Below are 19,719 nucleotides of genomic sequence, written 5' to 3'. Positions count from 1 at the left end.
TTAAGAATTTCGTTTCACCTGTTCATAAAACTTTCGAATTTCATTCCTGCTTTTAAACCTCTCAACATCTTCGACCGCACGCTTCTCATGCCCTCTCTTTTTCCTTCTGAGAAGTTGGTGTTCCATTAGCCTCTTCTGCTCATAGAGCTCATGAATAGCTCTTGTCTCTTTATACAGTGCTTCTTTGCGTGCCTGTTCTTTGGCTCCATTTGCCTGTTAACATTCCTCATCAAACCAGGGTTTCCTTGTTGGTGGCTGCTTGAAACCCAGCACATCAGAGGCGGCTTCTCTGATTGCATCTTGGCAATGTTGCCATTGATTTTCGATGCATTGTGTTGGTGGCAGAGAACTTCGAGAGAGGTTACTTGTAACTCGGTCGGGAAATGATTTGGCGATCTCTGGCGATTAAAGCCGTTCGACGTTGTACCTTCTCCCAGCACCTCCCTGTTTTGCCTTGGGTCTGGAAACCCGAGGTGCTAGCTTGGCTTCATCGAGGTAGTCGTCCGAGTCGATGTTAGCTCCTTTGAATTTTCGTACATCAATGATGCTGGAAGCGTGTCTGATGTCAATCGGAATATGGTCAATCTGGTTGACGGTAGATTTATCAGGCGAAGTCCAAGTTCCTTTGTGGATTTTGAGGTGTGAAAAAGGCGTACTGGCTACCATGACGTTTCGCTCCGCAGCAAAATCTATGAGCCTGAAGCCGTTGTGGGAAGTGTTGTTGTGCAGGCTGTTCTTCCCGATTATTCCGCCAAAGATGTCTTCCCTTCCTAGCTTGGCATTAAAATCGCCCAGGACTATTTTAATATGTTTTGTCTAGGAGCTCGAAGAACATATCTTTGGTATTGTCGTCTTTCTCTTCTGTGTAGGCGTGACCGCATATCAGGCTAATGTTGCCGAATTTATCATTGATGAGTATGATCTGGCCCTCCAGGTTGGGGGTTGTGCCGTCGGGGTGACTTCCTGGCCACGTAAAAGCATAATAGTTTCGAAGCAACAACAAGCCTCGGATACGGACGGATTCACTGTTGACAACCCACGCAAACGAAATAAGGACAACGAACTTCGGATATGTACGTGGAATGTTAGGTCCCTTAACAGACCACGTGCAGCCGAACAATTAGCGGAAGCCCTAAACTGCTGCAAGGCAGATATTACAGCCATCCAAGAAGTGCGATGGGATGGACCGGGTAAACGCAAACTAAAAGACTGCGATATTTACTACGGCGACTGCTACCGTGAACAAAGACAGCGTCTATTTGGGTGTGGATTTGTTGTTGGAACTAGGCTCAGGCAAAAAGTCTTGAGTTTCAACAGTGTGAGCGAGCGCATCACGACAATCCGCATCAAGGCTAAATTCGCCAACATAAGCCTAATATGCGCGCATGCCCCAACAGAGGAGAAAGATGAAGACACCAAAGATATGTTCTTCGAGCTCTTGGACAAGACATATGAGCAGTGCCCTGGCTATGACATTAAAATTGTCTTAGGAGATTTTAATGCCAAGCTAGGAAGAGAAGACATCTTTGGTGGCATAATCGGGAGATACAGCCTGCACGACACCACCTCCGACAACGGATTCAGGCTGGTCGATTTCGCTGCGGGGCGAGACGTTCTGGTAGCTAGTACGCAGTTCACGCATCTTAATATCCACAAGGGGACATGGAAATCTCCTGATCAATCAACCGTCAACCAGATTGACCACATTGCGATCGACGCACGACACTTCTCCAGTATCCAGGATATCCGAACATTCCGAGAGGCCAACATTGACTCGGACCACTACCTCGTTGTAGCCAAGGTACGGCTACGGATATCCCGATCCAAGCCAAAACAAGGAAGTACTGTGAGAAGATTCGACGTTAGACGGCTACAATCGCAAGAGACTGCCATGTCCTTTTCCGATCGAGTCTCTAGTAACCTCCTAAGGAGTCCTATGCTTCCTGCATTAAGCATTGAAAACCAGTGGCAACATTGCCTTGCAGCCATCAGAGATGCCGCCTCTGAAGTGCTAGGTTTCACACGGCCACCACAGCGAAACCCCTGGTTTGACGACGAATGCCGGCAAGCGCACGCAGCGAAACAAGAGGCATACAAAACGGCGCTGCACAAAAGGACTAGAGCTGCTCGCGAGCTCTACGAGCAGAAGAGGAGAGAGGAACACCGGCTTCTTAGACGGAAAAAAAGAGAGCATGAGAAGCGCGCGATCGAGGAGATAGAGGGATGTCACAACAGGAATGAGGTTCGTAAATTTTACCAAAAGGTAAAAAAAACCTCTCAAGGGTACCAGCCACGAACCGAAGCCTGTAAAGACGATCAAGGGAACATCGTAGTAGAACCACAGTCGATGCTGAGAATATGGAAAGATCACTTCTCCAAATTATATAACGGCGATGACGAACCGAACTCCGCTGTAAGGGAGATAGAACCACTCAACCTCGGCGACGCAGATCAACAATTCCGCCTACCCGACCTTGACGAAGTGAAGATAGCTATATCTAAACTTAAGTCAAACAAAGCTGCTGGAGCTGACGGCATCACCGCCGAACTATTCAAAGCAGCAGGCGATGACTTGGTAGGGAGCATGCACCAACTCATCTGCAAAATTTGGTCGGAAGAAAGCATGCCCGATGAGTGGAATCTCAGCATAGTGTGCCCGATACATAAGAAAGGAGACCCTCTAAACTGCGCCAACTACAGAGGCATCAGTCTCCTTAACATTGCGTATAAGATCCTCTCTGCCGTATTATGTGAACGTCTGAAGCCATTCGTCAACAACCTGATTGGTCCTTATCAGTGTGGCTTCAGACCAGGAAAGTCCACTATCGACCAAATATTCACACTACGGCAGATCTTGGAAAAAACCCAGGAGCTTCAAATCGATACCCACCATCTCTTTATCGATTTTAAAGCCGCGTATGACAGCATCTATAGGGAAGAGCTCTACCGAGCAATGTCTAGTTTTGGCATCCCTGTCAAACTTATCCGTTTGTGCAGAATGACGATGGAGAATGCACGCTGCTCTATCAAGGTCGGAAAAGATCTTACCGATGCATTTGATGTCAAAAAAGGTTTTAGACAAGGCGATGCACTGTCATGCGACTTCTTCAACATCGTTCTGGAAAGAATTGTGCAAAACTCAATCGTCAACACTAGAGGCACAATCTTCCAAAGATCCATCCAATTACTCGGATACGCAGATGATATTGACATAATTGGAAGATCAAAGCGTGATGTCAGTGGAGCGTTTTTGAGCATTGCGACGGAAGCGAAGAAGATGGGTTTAGTGGTCAATGAGGGCAAGACCAAGTATATGCTGTCATCAAAAAAGGACACTGAACGACGACGTCTTGGACAAAACGTCACCATGGACAGCTATAACTTTGAGGTAGTTAAGGACTTTGTCTACCTAGGCACCGCTATTAATGCAGACAACGACACCAGCGCTGAAATCAAACGAAGAATAACTCTTGCAAATCGCTGCTTCTTTGGACTTAGAAGGCAATTGAGAAGTAAAGTCCTCTCTCGAGCATGTAAAATCACCATCTATAAGACACTCATCATCCCGGTTCTCATTTATGGCGCTGAGGCCTGGACCCTGTCAAAGAAAGATGAGAGCGTCTTAGGATGCTTCGAGAGAAAAATTCTTCGGGCGATTTTTGGTCCCGTACGCATAGATGGAGAATGGAGGAGAAGATATAACGACGAGCTGTACGGGCTGTACAGCGACACTGACCTAGTTAGCAGAATCAAAGTCCAACGGCTTAGATGGCTAGGTCATGTAGAGCGGATGGACATCAACGCTCCAGCCCGGAAGGTCTTCGAATCCAATCCCGAGGGACGGCGCAGTAGAGGAAGACCGCGACTCAGGTGGCGCACCCAGGTGGGAGAGGACCTCAACCAACTTGGCGTGCAAAACTGGAGACAGCTAGCTAGGGACCGAGCTGGCTGGAGACGCTTGTTGGTTGAGGCCCAGGTCCGCCCCGGACTGTAGCGCCACCTTAAGTAAGTAAGAGTATGGTCAAGAGGCGCTCATTGATGCACCTATAGCTCAAGACTTCTTGCCTAAGTCTGGCTCCATTGACGAAGCCGCATCCAAATAAGTGCTGTTGGTTTTCGTGGTAGCAGTCACCATAGTAAATATCGCAGTTTTTCATCCTCTCTTTGCCCGGCCCATCCCATCGTATTTCCTGGATGGAGGGGAAGTCTAGTTTATAGCAGTCTAAGACATCCGCTAATTCTTCGGCCGCATGTGGTCTGTTAAAAGACCCAACATATCCGAAGTTCGTTTCGTTCGTTTCCTTTATTCGTTTGCGTTGGTTGTCAACAGTAAATCCGTCCTTATCCGAGGCTTGTTGTTGCTTCGCAACTATTAAGCTTTTACGTGGCCAGAAAGTAACCCTGACGGCACAACCCCCAACCTGGAGGGCCAGATCCTAAGTATAAATCCAAGGATGGGGAGCCGGATAAAACCGCTCCTTATAGGCCTGGTCTCCGAATAAGTCGAAGAAGCCCTATAAAGTGTTCACTAAGTAGTTCAAGCTTACTATAACTGTAGACGCCACCGTTGATTCAATCTCGGGAATTCTTCCGCTTCCGTCTGGATAAGGAGAGGTGTCTTAGTGGAAAAACCTTTGCCCCCTCTCTCGTTTGCTGTCCCCAACAATGTAGAAAGTATTGCATTGGTTCATGCAGTGGAGGATGAAGACAAACAGACAGACGGATTTGCTAGACTCATTATTTGAATCTTCGAAATTTTTCACAAATGAAAGTTTAGATTCTTTTCAAAAGCAAAAATTAAATTCAACACTTCTTCCCGTTTCTGTTTAAAACCATTTCAGCATAAATGGTTCAATGTTTCTTCAAATTTTTCAACTAATAAAGATTTTTTGATTATTTTATAAAGCACTGTAAATATTTAACCTATTTAACCTGAGTATTGAAAAAATGTCTTCAAAATCTTAATTAAAAGCTGCCTTACTCGAGTGCTTTAGGTATAATTACCAAAAATTAAGTGTTGTTCCTATTATTTTGGCCATAACTGTACGTTATGTATGTTCAGTTTTTGTTTCCTTCAATTATGTCTCGTATCTGACTCGAATGAAAGAAAAAAACAAACTATAAATGATCTTCAAGGGATTTTCGTATCTCATGGAACTTCATAATTAAAATATTAAATGCAAACAAAAAAAAACACAACTAAAGATTAAAATGGGTGAGGCAAGAGTACCAAAACTCAAAAAAAATATATCTACAAATAAGTGGTTTTATTTTCTGGCATTTGAGTTCAAGGGTAAAGTTTGAAATATAAAAACAAAACTTACATATTATGTCCCATTGCCTCATGTTGTATGTATTTAAATATTAACCGACTTAAGATTTTATGACTTGCAATTGAATAATTTTCGTTATAGTTAAGTATATACCTAAGTTATGTATTTTAAGATTCAGTTTATTACTTTTTATATCTTCCCTCATATCGTTGCGCCGCCGCCGCCGTTTCGTCGGTTTATAACTTTAAACATGTGTCTTAAATTTTAATATGATTTTTGTTAACATTTCAAGATCAATATTTGTTTCTTTATTTTTATGTTCATACAGAACACGCGTCCATAAAAATATTTTCAATTCTGCGAGAGGATAATTCATAAAACAACGAGGCGCATCTTATTTACACATATTTTGAACGTATGTAATAAGAATTGAACTTTTTGATTTTTAAAACAGAAAATTAGTTTAATTTTCGGTGACAACTTCTACCTAGAACTATTACACTGGTCATCAAGAAGGTTTTGTAATTGGTATCAAGTCAGGATTTTGAAATATCATCTGTTCTTGGCAAATAAAATTAACAGTTGTCTGAGCCTTTGGAAGTTGAAATTGAAGAACTTATTAAGAAAGCTAACATTGACTTTTACGCCTTTAGAAAAACATTTCGTAAAAGGTAGGGCCTTCAATCGAAGACGATTTTGAGAGAAAACACAGCCGTTGTTCGTCCTATTTAACCATAATTGTCGAAAAATACAACATCAACAAACTAAAGAAGGTTCGATGTTCAATGCAATATATGCTTTAAGTGTTTGTCATCGAGTCTTATTTTTAAAAATAAAATTTGTGAATGGCAACATTCTAATTTGTCATGTCAAGTATAATTGTCTCCCTTTCGAACGAAAGAGAAAAACAATTATGAAACATTGGGCGCGCATGATCTCTTCTCGACGAAATTTTAAGGTTAGAATTAAAAGAAAGACGAATTTTTGGTTAGTTGCTAAAAGCAAGTTTAAAATTGAAGTTAAAATCTGACCAATTGTAAGTTTTGTATTTTTTGTTAAGAAATATTTCTAATATTATATATTTTTCTCTAGAAAATAAAATCGAATCAAATAAAATACATTTGAGTTGTTCTTCGATATTTATTCTTGGACAGAGTTTTTTGTGCTTGCAGCAACATAATTTTATTTTAATTGTTGGTGGTACCTATTCCACAACCGATTTTCTTAGGAAAAGATCACCACTACAGTTTTTCCTAGCCATTTGTTACGGAGAAAATGGTTCACAGTTGCAGTTTGTCCAGTTGTCGTCTACCAGATGATGACTCTATGGTATCTTGTGAAAGGTGTAAGCGCTGGTGGCATTACAGCTGTCACGATTTTGATCCCAGCAAGTACGACACAATAACTCCCTGGTTTTGTGAGGAGGAAGATTGTGTTCTACGAGAAGAGGGTGAAGTTTCAGGTGTGTTTCCAAGTCGCAGAGATTCTTTGCCAACAGCCGCTTCCACAGTAGATGAGGTCGAAGATGAAATTAATTTAATCATAGAAGCTGCTGCAGTGGCGCAAGCTGCTGTGGCTCATCGAGACAAGGAACTTTTGGAGTTGCGTGCTGAACTTGCGGAGACCAAGTTGAAGTTGTCAAAGGTCGCTATCGTCAATGATCACGTAGATTCTAACTCCATCAGCGTTCCAAAATCGAATTTAAACGCTTCAAAAACGAACAAGTTAGAAATAATTAAAAAGATCCAGGCTAATCATCAGGCACTTTTGAACAGCACGATTGGACACTACCAGTCTACTCCGTTACGACAAACTCTCTCTAAGAAACCAGACCAGCCTACACCACCGTTGCAAGAAACATCCGATCAGCATACAAGGGGAAGTGATACTTTTTCTCGAGACCAAGATATGGCAAATCTCCTTACTATATTAAATCGCAACAATGTGCAGGAGCTGCCGAATTTCTCAGGTGATAATAAAAGAGAGTGGCCTTACTTTGAAGAGGTTTTTAGATGTACCACGATCGAGGGGAGATACAGCTCTAAAGAAAATGTTGCACGTTTGCGTAAGGCATTAAAGGGAGAGGCCTATCAACTTGTAAGCGACCGTCTCAAATACTCATCTGATGCTGATGCGATAATGGATTCACTCCGCACCATGTTTGGTCGCTATGACGTCTTGGTTCACGACTTGACTTCGGATTTATTAAACCTCCCGAAGCTCACTTCGAAGTGTGATCCCAAGATTCGTTTATGGGCAGTAAAGCTCAACGGATTTGTCGCAGATATCAAAGCGATGAATAGAGAAGAAGACCTTACAAATGGATATGTTCTCACTAACCTAGCTTCTAGGTTAGCTGCAGGGCTTTACCAAGAATGGCAAAAGAGAAAATCAGTATTGTCAAGAGTTAATTTTCAACATTTTGCTGAGTTTATCACGGAAAGGGTTCTCGATTTACCTCCTGATCTGATGAAACCTGGTGGAACTTCAGAGCAAAAAAAATCACAGTCAGCTGTTATCACGAAATCTTCTCGAGTCCTTTTACATCAACCTGTTTCTTCATCTGCGTCAACCAGCCCATGTTGTAAGTGCCACAAACAACATTCTTTGCTTCAGTGCGAAGAGTTTTTAGCTTTGTCCCCAGATCAGAGGCAGAAATTCGCTAAGGAGAACTTTGTATGTTTCACATGCCTGGACCCATCGAAACACCAGTGGAAAGCATGTGGGAAAAAAAGATCGTGTGGTACTGACGGTTGCAACCGACGTCACCACCCGCTGCTGCACATGACATCAAGTGGCAGCAACTTCGAGTTAAATTCAGCTGCAGTTCCGTTCAATCCACAACCGCATTTCCACTCATCCCATGTTGGAACCGATGTCTCAATCATGTTCAAGATAGTCCCAATAAGGATTTATGGTAATGGAGACTTGTTTGCGGATACTTACGCTTTTCTGGATGATGGATCATCATTGTCGATGATTGAGCAGGATCTCTTTGTTGAACTTGGGCTGGATGGACATCCCGAACAACTAACGTTGCAGTGGACGAAAGGGGTGTCTCGGATTGAAGATTCTATACGTACTTCTTTGTCTGTGTCTGGCATTAAGAGTCGTAAGCGGTATGTATTAGAGAATGTTTACACCATCAAGGATCTAGGACTTGCTAGTCAGTCTATTGATGTTACCCGTTTACAAAGCAAATATCCCCATCTTTGAGGCCTCCCACTTTCTGATCTGGTGAATGCTCGTCCGAAAATATTGCTTGGCTTGGATCAAGCAAAATTCTTACTAGGCCATGGTCAGCGTCATGGCAAGGATGAAGAACCTCACGCCTTAAAGACTCTCTTAGGCTGGATCGTGTACGGCAAATCAGTTCCATCGATGAATTTGTCTAGTTTGAATCCGGTTTCGAAACCATCTATGAACCTCATGTTCCATCATGGAGGAAGTTGACCTTCACGATCTTGTTCAGCTCCATTTTACCACCGAGGAGTTTGGTGTCATGCCTCCAAAGGGTGAATTGCGAAGTCGAGAAGTCAGTCGTTCCTTTGATATAATGGAACGGTCATTAAAATTGGTAGACCGGCAATATGAGATCGGCCTTTTGTGGGACTCTGATGACGTAAAACTGTCTGACAGTTACGATGTGGCTTTTAAACGTCTTATTGGGTTGGAGAAGTCCTTAAGGAAGAAGCCTCATCTACTGGAATGGCAAAACAATTATTTTCGTGATTTGATCTCTAAGGGTTATGCTAGAATAGCCTCGAAGGAAGACCTGGAGAAGGATTGGCCTCGGGTTTGGTACGCGCCAACCTTTATAATTGTAAATCCAAATAAGTTTCCACCAAAACCCAGATGTGTGGCAGATGTGGCTGCAAAAGTCAATGGTATATCGTTAAATACCCACTTGATGAAGGGCCCAGACAACCTAGTCCCATTACATGCTGGACTTTTCAAATTCAGGGAACGGCAAGTAGCTGTGAACGCCGATGTGCGTGAGATGTTCCACAGAATCCGAATAAAGTCTGAAGACCAGCAGTGCCAACGCATTCTATGGCGGGAAGGAGACACCTCTAGGCAACCGACTGTTTACATCATGGAGGTCATGATGTTTGGCCCTAGATGTTCTCCAACATGCGCGCAGTATGTTAAAAATCACCATGCCAACCTTTTCAAACTTGAGTGCCCAGAAGCCGTGGATGGATTGACTAAACGCACGTACGTCGATGACTATTTCAATAGCCATAACTCAGTTGAAGAAGCTATTTCTGTTACGAGAGATGCTATTCGTATTTGCCACACTATGAATTTTGATCTCGTTGGCATACAATCAAATAGTCGTGGCCTTTTGGACCAGATGCCGAAGGGTTATGTCAATTCTAAGTTGGTAAGCATTGATCCTAACGAAAGCGATAGTTTCTTTTCTAAAGTTCTAGGTATGTTTTGGCATCCATCCACTGATCACTTCTCATACAAACTTTCGGATGAGGAGACAATGAAAGAAATGTTAGCCGAGGATGCTGTTATTTCAAAACGACAGATGCTTAAGACCATAATGAAGATTTTCGATCCTCTGGGTATTGTATCATTGTTCATCATCCGTGGACGGATTATACTTCAAGAAGTATGGAGAGAAGGGTATGATTGGGACGAGCCAGTGTCACTTCATTTGCGAAGCTTGTGGTTGAGCTTTATAAATGATCTAAAGCAAATCGAAAATATCAGAATTCCTCGACGCTACGTAATGTGGAACCCTGACGATTGTAAAGTAAGTCTCATAGTTTTCGTCGATGCGTCAGAAAAGGCTTTTGCCGCAGTGGCCTACTTTCGTTTTGCTCGCAATGATGATGTTAAAGTTGCACAGGTCATGGCGAAGGCCAAAGTTGCACCTGTAAAACAATTATCGATACCTCGTTTGGAGTTACAGGCTGCTGTGCTGGGTGTTCGATTGGCAGCCACCATTCAGGAGTCACATACTATTAGAATTGACGAGTTGTTGTTTTTATCTGATTCGAAGACTGTGCTTGCATGGATCAATTGCACCAGTAAATTACCCTCCTTCGTTGCATCTCGAGTAGGTGAAATTCTAGAGTCCACTTCTTCGCGTCAGTGGTTTCATATCGGCTCTAAAGATAACGTGGCCGATGATGGGACAAAACGATTTGAGGCATCAATGGGAGATCAAAATACAAGATGGTTCCAAGGTCCAGATTTCCTAAAACTCTCATTCAAGGAATGGCCCATCACACCTTGCATAACTGCGTCCAATTCTGTGAGAAATAATAGTAAAGGCACCTTATTATTGCTCCACGTTTATAATCGAAAAAGTTACTATGGTGCATATAATTTGTTATCCGCCAGATTTCAAGCCAGATGGTCTTCCTCCGTCAGAGTCATTGCATTTTTGCTACGGTTCAAACGAATCCTTCAGAGAAAGAAAACCGATAGAGAAGTTTTTGTTACGCCTAGTGAGTTTCGTCAAGCCGAAGACTGGTTATTTAGGAAGATCCAAGAAGAGTCTTTCTCTAGTGATATCACTTTTCTTAGGTCAAGTGGTAAGGTCGGCTCTTCAAGCTCTATCCTCAGTTTGTCGCCGTTTCTTGACGAGGATGGTACATTACGACTTAGTTCGAGGGCTCAAAAGGCAAATTCTTCGTATTCATCCCGAAATCCAGCAATACTACCCAGCAGACATCCACTGGTCAACTTGTTCATCGATTATCATCATCAAAAGAACTGTCATATGGGAACTGCCACTGTTATTTCTGACATTCGTGAAAGCGCCTGGATAATCAGCATTCGAGGAGCCGTTGAGAGAGTGCGAAAGGCATGTTTTATGTGCAAACGCCTCAAGGCAAGAGCGGCTGTGCCGCTAATGGGGCAGCTTCCCAAAGCTCGCTTAGCCTTTGACTCCAGACCTTTTACTCATGTTGGAGTAGATTGTTTCGGCCCTTTGTTGGTAAAATTTGGTAGAGGTACTGTAAAACGCTACGGTATGATTTTCACCTGCCTTACATTCAGAGCAGTGCAGATAGAGTTGTTGAACGACCTAAGTTTGGACCAATGTACGATGGCTGTTAGACGTTTCCTTATTAACCGAGTTGTCACCAGATATTTCTATAGTGATAACGGTCTTAACTTTGTGGGTACAAAAAATTTATTGGATAAGGATGCTAAAGAGATGGAAGTCTCCCTCTGTGAATATTCGTCAAGGCAGGAGGGTGTTTTATGGCGCTTTATCCCGGCCTATTCTCCATGGATGGGCGGGGCTTGGGAACGTCTTATCCAGTCTATCAAAAGGAGCATCGATTTCGTCCTTAAAGGTCTCGTTCCTAGAGAAGATGTTTTGCGAAACGCCCTCATGGAGGCTCAGGGCCAGATAAACCGACGCCCGCTAACACACATTCCGGTTGATCCTGAAGACCCGAAACCTCTTACTCCGAACTCTATGCTCTTCGGGGAAGATGATCGAGACGTTACGGCCCCTGGAATATTCTCGGAAGCAGATTTTTGCAGCAAACTTTATAGTCGCCGATGCCAGCACTTGATGGCTCAGCTAGTAAGGCGCTGGTACCGCGAATATCTGCCTGTTATCACCAGACGGTCAAAGTGGTTTAAAGACACGAAACCGGTTCAGATGGGAGACATCGTAATCGTAATCGAACCCAACGAAATACGTTCAGCCTGGCATTTAGGTCGTGTCATTGAGGTTTATCCGGGACCAGATGGAGTTGCACGAATGGCTGACGTGAAACTATCTAACGGAGTTATAAAATATAAGCGTTCTATTGGGAGACTCGCTGTGTTGGACTTGGAGTCTTCATCCTAGGACCTAGTTCTCAGACGGGCCCCGGAATGTCATCGAGTCTTATTTTTAAAAATAAAATTTGTGAATGGCAACATTCTAATTTGTCATGTCAAGTATAATTGTCTCCCTTTCGAACGAAAGAGAAAAACAATTATGAAACATTGGGCGCGCATGATCTCTTCTCGACGAAATTTTAAGGTTAGAATTAAAAGAAAGACGAATTTTTGGTTAGTTGCTAAAAGCAAGTTTAAAATTGAAGTTAAAATCTGACCAATTGTAAGTTTTGTATTTTTTGTTAAGAAATATTTCTAATATTATATATTTTTCTCTAGAAAATAAAATCGAATCAAATAAAATACATTTGAGTTGTTCTTCGATATTTATTCTTGGACAGAGTTTTTTGTGCTTGCAGCAACAGTGTTATTATACAACTCCTTCCAGTGGGCCTTAGAAGCCTTGACTTTAAAAATCAAACAGATATTTTTCTGGACCTTATGGGTAGGGCAATATTGCGGAACTGATTCCATCGGGTATTTTTGCAACAAACTCCAAATACTGAGCTTCATTATTTTAAAGTCATGGCATGCTTACGAACAAATTCGATACAAATATCATTGTGGAGGGGTAAAGAGCATTATAAGGTTATTCGGCTAACCGATTTTGCAAGTGTTCTTCAATGCTTCAATGACAGCCAGGCGGCTATTATGGCTATCAATTCGAGTACAACATTTTCTATATGTGTCCCCTAAATAAACTTTCCAATCTAAACACCAACCTCCGTACCACTCTTAAATGGGTTACAGGTCATAGTGGCATTGATGAAAAAGAACAGGCTTACTTGCGGACAGGGCAAATATTTCTTGGAGCTATTATGGGCCACATTTTCTCAATTTTTCTGACAGAATCTAACTGCAGGTGGAAAAGTCTAGCGGATGGCATTATATCCAGGAAAATATTACCTATACCTATAAATAAAAACTATGCTATCGATCTTCTACGCAAACACAGGCACGATATAGTCTGTAATTTGGACCAAATAGTTTTAGAATATCATTTTCAGAAAGTCATTTTTTAACAATCTTGATAAACTTTTCGAAATGATCATCAAATATCTGATTTTATTTCTGAGCGTAATGAAATGAATCTAGCGTCGCTGAAATGTCATTTTCTAAATCAGTTATAAGCTATTCTTGCTCAATATACAGGTCCAACGTGTTTATGGTGCCAAAACGGAGGTTTCCAGCGCTAATTGAGTCGCGCAGTAGAAGGTTGCTTTTGCTTGACAGATCTACCTGCACAAATTTAAAAATGGCTGGCACCAATCTAAAGTTATCGTTATCGCCTTAGGTGAACCCAATATTTGGATCGAATCAAATATCTAATTCAGTCATTTATAGTAGTTCAAAATGTTTCCCGAAATCAAAATGGAGACATATTTTTAAGAAAGTAGAAAGCTCGAATTTCTAAACACTGCACTTTAAGTCACCAAAAGATCTACAAATTGGATGGCATTTAATGCATTTAGGGACATCCTAATCTTGCAAAAAGTTTCTAAAGCAGAGACAAATTTTAGAAAGCGTTTAACAATTCTTCAATAACTTTGCAAACCGTGTGCCTTTGTCTTATTATGTTTTCTTGTAAAGCTTTTCCCCCAAAAATTGCCTCCATTGCATCCATGTTTAAAGCAGCTGAAATTTAACTTGTGGAAAACAATACAAATTCATGACTTTTCAGTTTTAACAGTTCGAAGTAATTCCGAAGATTTTTGATATCGATCGAAATGTAGACCATGAAATTTCGTTTCGCTTGAACTTGAAAAGTGATATTAATTCACTTTCGATCGAATTGTAAAAATATGGACGCATATAGTTTAGTAAAATAAAAAACAAAGAAAAAAACTTTTACTTCTGCCAATTCTTTTTACTTCTGAAATGACATCATGCGCTGTCATAAATGTATATTTATAAATGCTAGAAAAAACATTTTGTATTCCAACTGCAAACATGATAAGTATCATTTTTATGAAGTGATCCACACCTATCGTTTTTCACTCCCAAATAAGGAGTAAAAGAGTATTAAAATTCATAGAAACAAATAAAAATTATAGCAAAGAAAAATGTGTAAAAAGTACAAAACATCACGTGCAATGTTTTTGTTTTGATAATAATTCTAACAAGTTAAACGTTGTAATTTTTAAAAATAAAACTAAAGTAACTTAACATCTGGGATGGATAAGTCACAGTGTAAATTTTGTACAAACAAAAGACTAAACCTTTTAAACAAACGGTGAAGCATTAAATGAAGCTTTTTGAGTACAGGCAAAAGTAAAGGGTGTTTATTTATATGTATAGAACTTTAAAATGGAATGAAACGAAGATCTTTTTTACATTATCCGTGTTTTTTTGGTATTCTATGTAAAGTACAGTGAGAAATTGCCAAAAAACGATCCGCAGTAGTACAATTTTTATATTTGAAAGTTGATACGGTTGAATATTTCCCAAAATAAGAGAAAAGCGAAATTCAGAACAAAACAGCTCATGGCTGCTGTCAAAACAAATATAAGAATTATTGCTTTCTTTTATTTTATTAAAATATGAAAGAGAAAAAAGGAAACTTTGGGGAAGCTGCGTCGCAATAAAAAAAAAGTCGACAATAAAAGCCCGGTGGCTATTAAGGGTTCTTTTATGATCGTCCAGAGTGTAAAAAGCTCTTTATTAAGCGAGAAACCGGAATTCCTTATGGCTACTGGCGTGACGACCCCAATTACGAGGAAGACTTGTTCATAGTTCGTATCAACGTTTCCAAGGGATGCGTCTTCGAACTCGTCGGCACAAATATGTTTGCCGCTTTCGCTAACTACCTGAAAAAAGACTTTCCGGTAACTCGGTTCAATTACAAGGGCTTTTGAGATATGAGTAAGGTGATAAATACATTTGAGGAGGAGACTAAGTATGAAAGAAGATCTCTGGTGGAGGCTATCTCGCAGCGGGCTAGGAAAATTTGTCCCAAAACATTTCATAATATGGGAATCGTTGTTCCAGTAAATAAACCCATAACAGTGGGCTATCGACCCTTGATGGACAGCGATGCCAACATCAAGATGATCCTCAGTCGTTTGGACAAGCCATGCGAGTAATCAAAGAAAGAAACCAAGAAATAGTCATGGAGAAATTGCAGACCTTTCCTGCTCCGGCCATAAGGACTTTGTTGTTGATTTTATGATATATTTTTTTTCGGACCGGTTGAAGTTATCAAAGAGTATAGCTCCAGCCAAGCGAGCTTGTAGTTCTTGTTGGTTGTCGTAAGCCCATTCCACCCGGTCCCAGAACTTCAGTTGAAACTCTTCATCGAGACGAGCTAGTACGAGCTATTACATACGATAAAAACTAATTTCTTATGGCCTAAATTGAACCATATGAACCTAGCCGACATGTGGTTTCAGGCCGTTCGATTTGACCCCGCTAGACTTTTTCCTTTGGGGTTTCTTGAAGTCGCAGGTCGCAGGTAAGATCAACATAATACAGGCCATCGCTCAAATCTTTTTATTCTATTGTAATACTTTTTAAGAAAACGTGCATTTGATTGGCCTTGTTGACTATGTAATCAATATATGGCAGGAACGAGAGACTTCTAAGACGATCAACTTTTTATAAACGTAAATAATTTAGTTCATAATTGAACAATATAGTCGTATTGTGTCTGAAACAAGAAAAAACTTGACATTTGTATACATTAAGATAAAGACCATTACTTTGAGACAATTCAGTCAATTTAATTAAATCTTTAAGAAGTAATTGACAATATAATAAACACTATATTTTACGATACATCTTAAGGCCATCTCCAAATAGAAGACATGGAGAAGTTGTATCTTCTTGATGCCATGTCATTAATAAATAATATAAATAATAATGGACTCAAATGAATACCTTGAGGGACTCCAGATTGGACACATATATTATCGGAACATCAGTCTTTTTTTTTTACTATATGATTCATTTTTAAGATAAGGGATTTTAACCAGCTCAATAGCTTAGCATTAAGTTCAACCGAAGACAATTTATGTAAAAGCACCCTACGATTCACAGGGTCAAATGCTTTAGCAAAATCTGTGAATATTACATCTGTTTGTATGTGATCTTCAAAGTTATTAATTATATTAGAGATAAACTAGTTACTGTTGGTTTACCTCAAACAAAACCATGTTTTATATATATAGTTTCTTAATCGAAAAGATAACCTATTGCAGGCAAGTTTTTCCAATAGTTTTGGCATTGCCAACATTTTACTTTTTAGTCCGTAATTTGGAATATCTTGCTTTGATCTAGATTTGAATATAGGCGTTAAAAAGAAAAAAGTAGCTCATTTTTGCAAGAGTAACCAAAGAATAGTGGTACCCGTGGCATGATGGTTAGTGCGTTGGACTGTCATGCTAGAGGTCTTGGGTTCGATCCCTGCCTATGCCATCTAAAGTCTTTTCACGGGTACTGCCTCTTGCGAGGAATTGACAAATTCTCCAAGAGTAACTATTGTCATGAAAAAGTGCTTTCTCAAAATTAGCCGTTCGGAGTCGGCATATAAACTGTAGGTCCCCTCCATTCCTGACAACATTACTCGCACACAGGAATAGTTGAGAGTTGTAAGTCACTAGGTCTTGGTTCTCAACGGACTGTCGCGCCACCCAATTTATTTATTTAACCAAAGAATACCATCAGGACCTTACTTTTTACTTCCATCAAGGCCAAGTAGTGCTTCTTCTACTTCTTTGACATCCAAAAACATAGAACCTATATCATAAAGCTAAAAGACAGTTGGCAATTCAATTCAGTCAATTCGCATTTAGTCTTCCTTTCAGAAACTACATATAAACGGAGTAGAGCTAATAAAAGCATGATTAGAATGCTACTGCAAAACCTGGAAATTATCGGTTAATCTTGCTGAGAACAAATATGAAGTTTAATTATGATGATGAGAAGTCTGAGTGACGGGTACTTGCGAAGTAAAAAGCAGACGTTTGAGAACGAATTAATGGCAAGGGAGTATAAGTATCTAGGAGTCTTAACGAATTTTAAGCAGATTTCACAGTGTCAACCAACGATAGTTCTGAAACGCTTAGATTAAAATTCTAAAACTTGCTAAAGTACGTTGGAAATATGAGGTATGATAAATACAGTAAGGAAGCGGATCAAACTGAATCATTTTTTAAAAACTTACGTATTTCCTGACGCAAAGCACAACTCCAGAAATCTGCATGATATTTTAAATATTTTGATATTTTAAACGAATCGTTTTGAATTATATTTCGCATAAACCAGAACTTCAATACAAATACATTTCCTTGCGATTGAGAAAGTGCTTGTTTGAAAGAAGCGACCAATATTTTGAATCAATGTTGTCCACCTAAGCTTCTTTTGCTTTCTAAGGGTATCCATTCGGTTACTAATTTTGTCCATCGATTATCAGGTGTACGTATTACACGTCCTGCCCATTCCCATTTGAGTTTCTTAAGCCTGTGTCTAACGTCTTCAAAATTAGTTTGACTTCTTATACATATTCTGATTTGCTGGGCAATATGAACGTTCAAAATAGCTCTCTCCATTCCTCTCTGACATGATTGAAGTTTTTTTTTCAGTGTTTTTCGTGACAGTTTGGCACCAATAGGTGAGGACTGGAAGAACTGTTGAGTCAATTGTTGAGTTTATTCGAAATATTCAATGTAAGAAGATGCTTAACGTTCCAGAACTGCCTCCAAGCGTTCGTCATTCGCTGCTCTATATCCTTTTTTTCCTTGTCTTGTTATTAACACTAACTGGATCTGATGCACAATTTGTCATAATTTTAGTTTTCTGTTGATTTGTTGACAACCCAATATTTCCTCATTCTGAGCACAGTTCGTTTAGCATCGTTTGAAGTTCTTCACTGCTGTTTGCGATAATTATAATGTCATCGGCAAATCGGAAGTTTGAGAGACTTTTGTCATTTATTTTCAATAATTTGTCTTCCCAGTCTAGCTTTCTAAATACTCCTTCTAAGGCTGCCGAAAAGAGTGCTGGTGCAATTGGATCTCCTTACCTTGAACCTCGCTATATTTTAAAAACTGGTCCGATAAATTCCGTTTTTATGTGGGATGTGCTCCTGTCATACATTTTCTTTAGGATTCGAACTATTTATTCATCTACACCTTGATTGAGAAGCGCCTTCCAAATAAATCTCTGCTCTACTGTGTCAAACGCTTTTGCAAAATCGATGAAGGCAAAGTATATTGTGATGTTATACTCTTTGCATTTTTCTATTATTTGATTAACGGTTTGTAGATGATCTATTGTCGAAAAACCTGATCTAAAACCGGCTTGTTCAAAATTTTGATTTAAATTAAGAGTGGTTTTCATTCTCTCAAATAAACACTTCGCAAAAACCTTGTATATCGATAATATTATGCTTATCGGGCGATAATTGTTGATATCGTCCCTGTTCCCTTTTTTATGTATGAGAATTATTTCCGATTTCGTCCATTGATCTGGGACTTCCTCGGTGACCAAAACCTGATTGAAAATAGTAGTCAATCAGTTGGCCGGTGAAAAGTCGCCAAACTTTAGGTATTCAGCTAATATCCCATTGTTTCCTTTGCTTTTTTCATTCTTTAAACTATTTATTGCCCGCTCTATTTCACTTTTAAGAAATGGTGGAAAATCTTCTTTCTGGTTTTGTCGCTCTAGAAATATATCATCAGTGTCTACTATGCGTGTTTTGTATAGATCAATGTAGAAGTTTGTTATTTGGTTAATATTCTTCTTTTCGTGAATTCTTTTACCATTATCCGCCATTGCTGTTATCCACTCTTTATAATCTTCGATTGCATTCTTAGCCTTTTTATTGATCTCGTTTCTTCGATTACTGTCTTTAAGAGGTTGTCATTGAATTTTTGGATGTCTTCTTGACAACGTTTCTTGATGTTCTTCCATTTATTTTTCAGATCCTGTTTTTCTTGGGCATTCAGATTGGTCTTTTTTCGATTTCTATCACGAAGTACTATCATATTTAGAGTTTCACTCGATAGTTTTTGCGGTTTTTGAGATACAGCAGTGAGAATATACCTGTCTGCAGATTCTTTTATAGTTTTTTAAATTTTGTTATATGCTATTTGAGTAGGTTCATTTAACCTTGATATAATGTTATATCGTTGTTGAAGATCAGCATTATAACTTTTGATGATATCTGTACTTATCGATTTTGTTAATACTTTTCTTGTAGTTCTATGAAGTTGTCTAGTTATATGGTTGATTAACAACTCCGCGTGTACTATCCGATGATCTGATTCTAATTGAAAGTTATTAATTACGGACACATCTTTAAGGATTGATCTTTTATTGCAAAGAATAAAATCTATTTGGTTCTTTTGGCCTGGTGAATTCCAGGTCCATTTATTTTGCCGTTTCTTTTTAAATAACGAGTTTCCAACTATAAGTTTTTGTTGCCAAATATATCGGATAAGACGACTACCTTTTTCATTTCGATTACCGTAGCCATATTCTCCCATAATGGTTTCTTCGCCATTTTTCCTGAAACCTAATTTAGCATTGAAATCACCGATTATCAGTAGAATCTCTGTTTTAAAGTGTGCTGTCGCTATTTCCAGTG

General features: G+C 39.8%; 2 protein-coding genes across 2 annotated transcripts; both read left to right on the top strand.

The window, feature by feature from the left end:
- The first annotated feature begins 6,548 nt into the window (after nt 1-6,548).
- Nucleotides 6,549-8,489, top strand: LOC129951685 (uncharacterized). Its single transcript, XM_056063974.1, has one exon. It carries the CDS (start codon nt 6,549-6,551, stop codon nt 8,487-8,489), a length of 1,941 nt encoding a protein of 646 aa, XP_055919949.1.
- A 223-nt stretch (nt 8,490-8,712) lies between these two features.
- LOC129951680 (uncharacterized) lies at nt 8,713-12,102 on the top strand. The gene has a single exon (XM_056063961.1). It carries the CDS (start codon nt 8,713-8,715, stop codon nt 12,100-12,102), a length of 3,390 nt encoding a protein of 1,129 aa, XP_055919936.1.
- Nucleotides 12,103-19,719: the final 7,617 nt, after the last annotated feature.

Source organism: Eupeodes corollae, chromosome 1, assembly GCF_945859685.1.
Source record: "Eupeodes corollae chromosome 1, idEupCoro1.1, whole genome shotgun sequence".
In the NCBI taxonomy this organism is placed as follows: domain Eukaryota; kingdom Metazoa; phylum Arthropoda; class Insecta; order Diptera; family Syrphidae; genus Eupeodes; species Eupeodes corollae.
The sequence above is the reverse complement of the archived record's forward strand: the minus strand, read 5'-3'. Positions and strand labels throughout refer to the sequence as shown.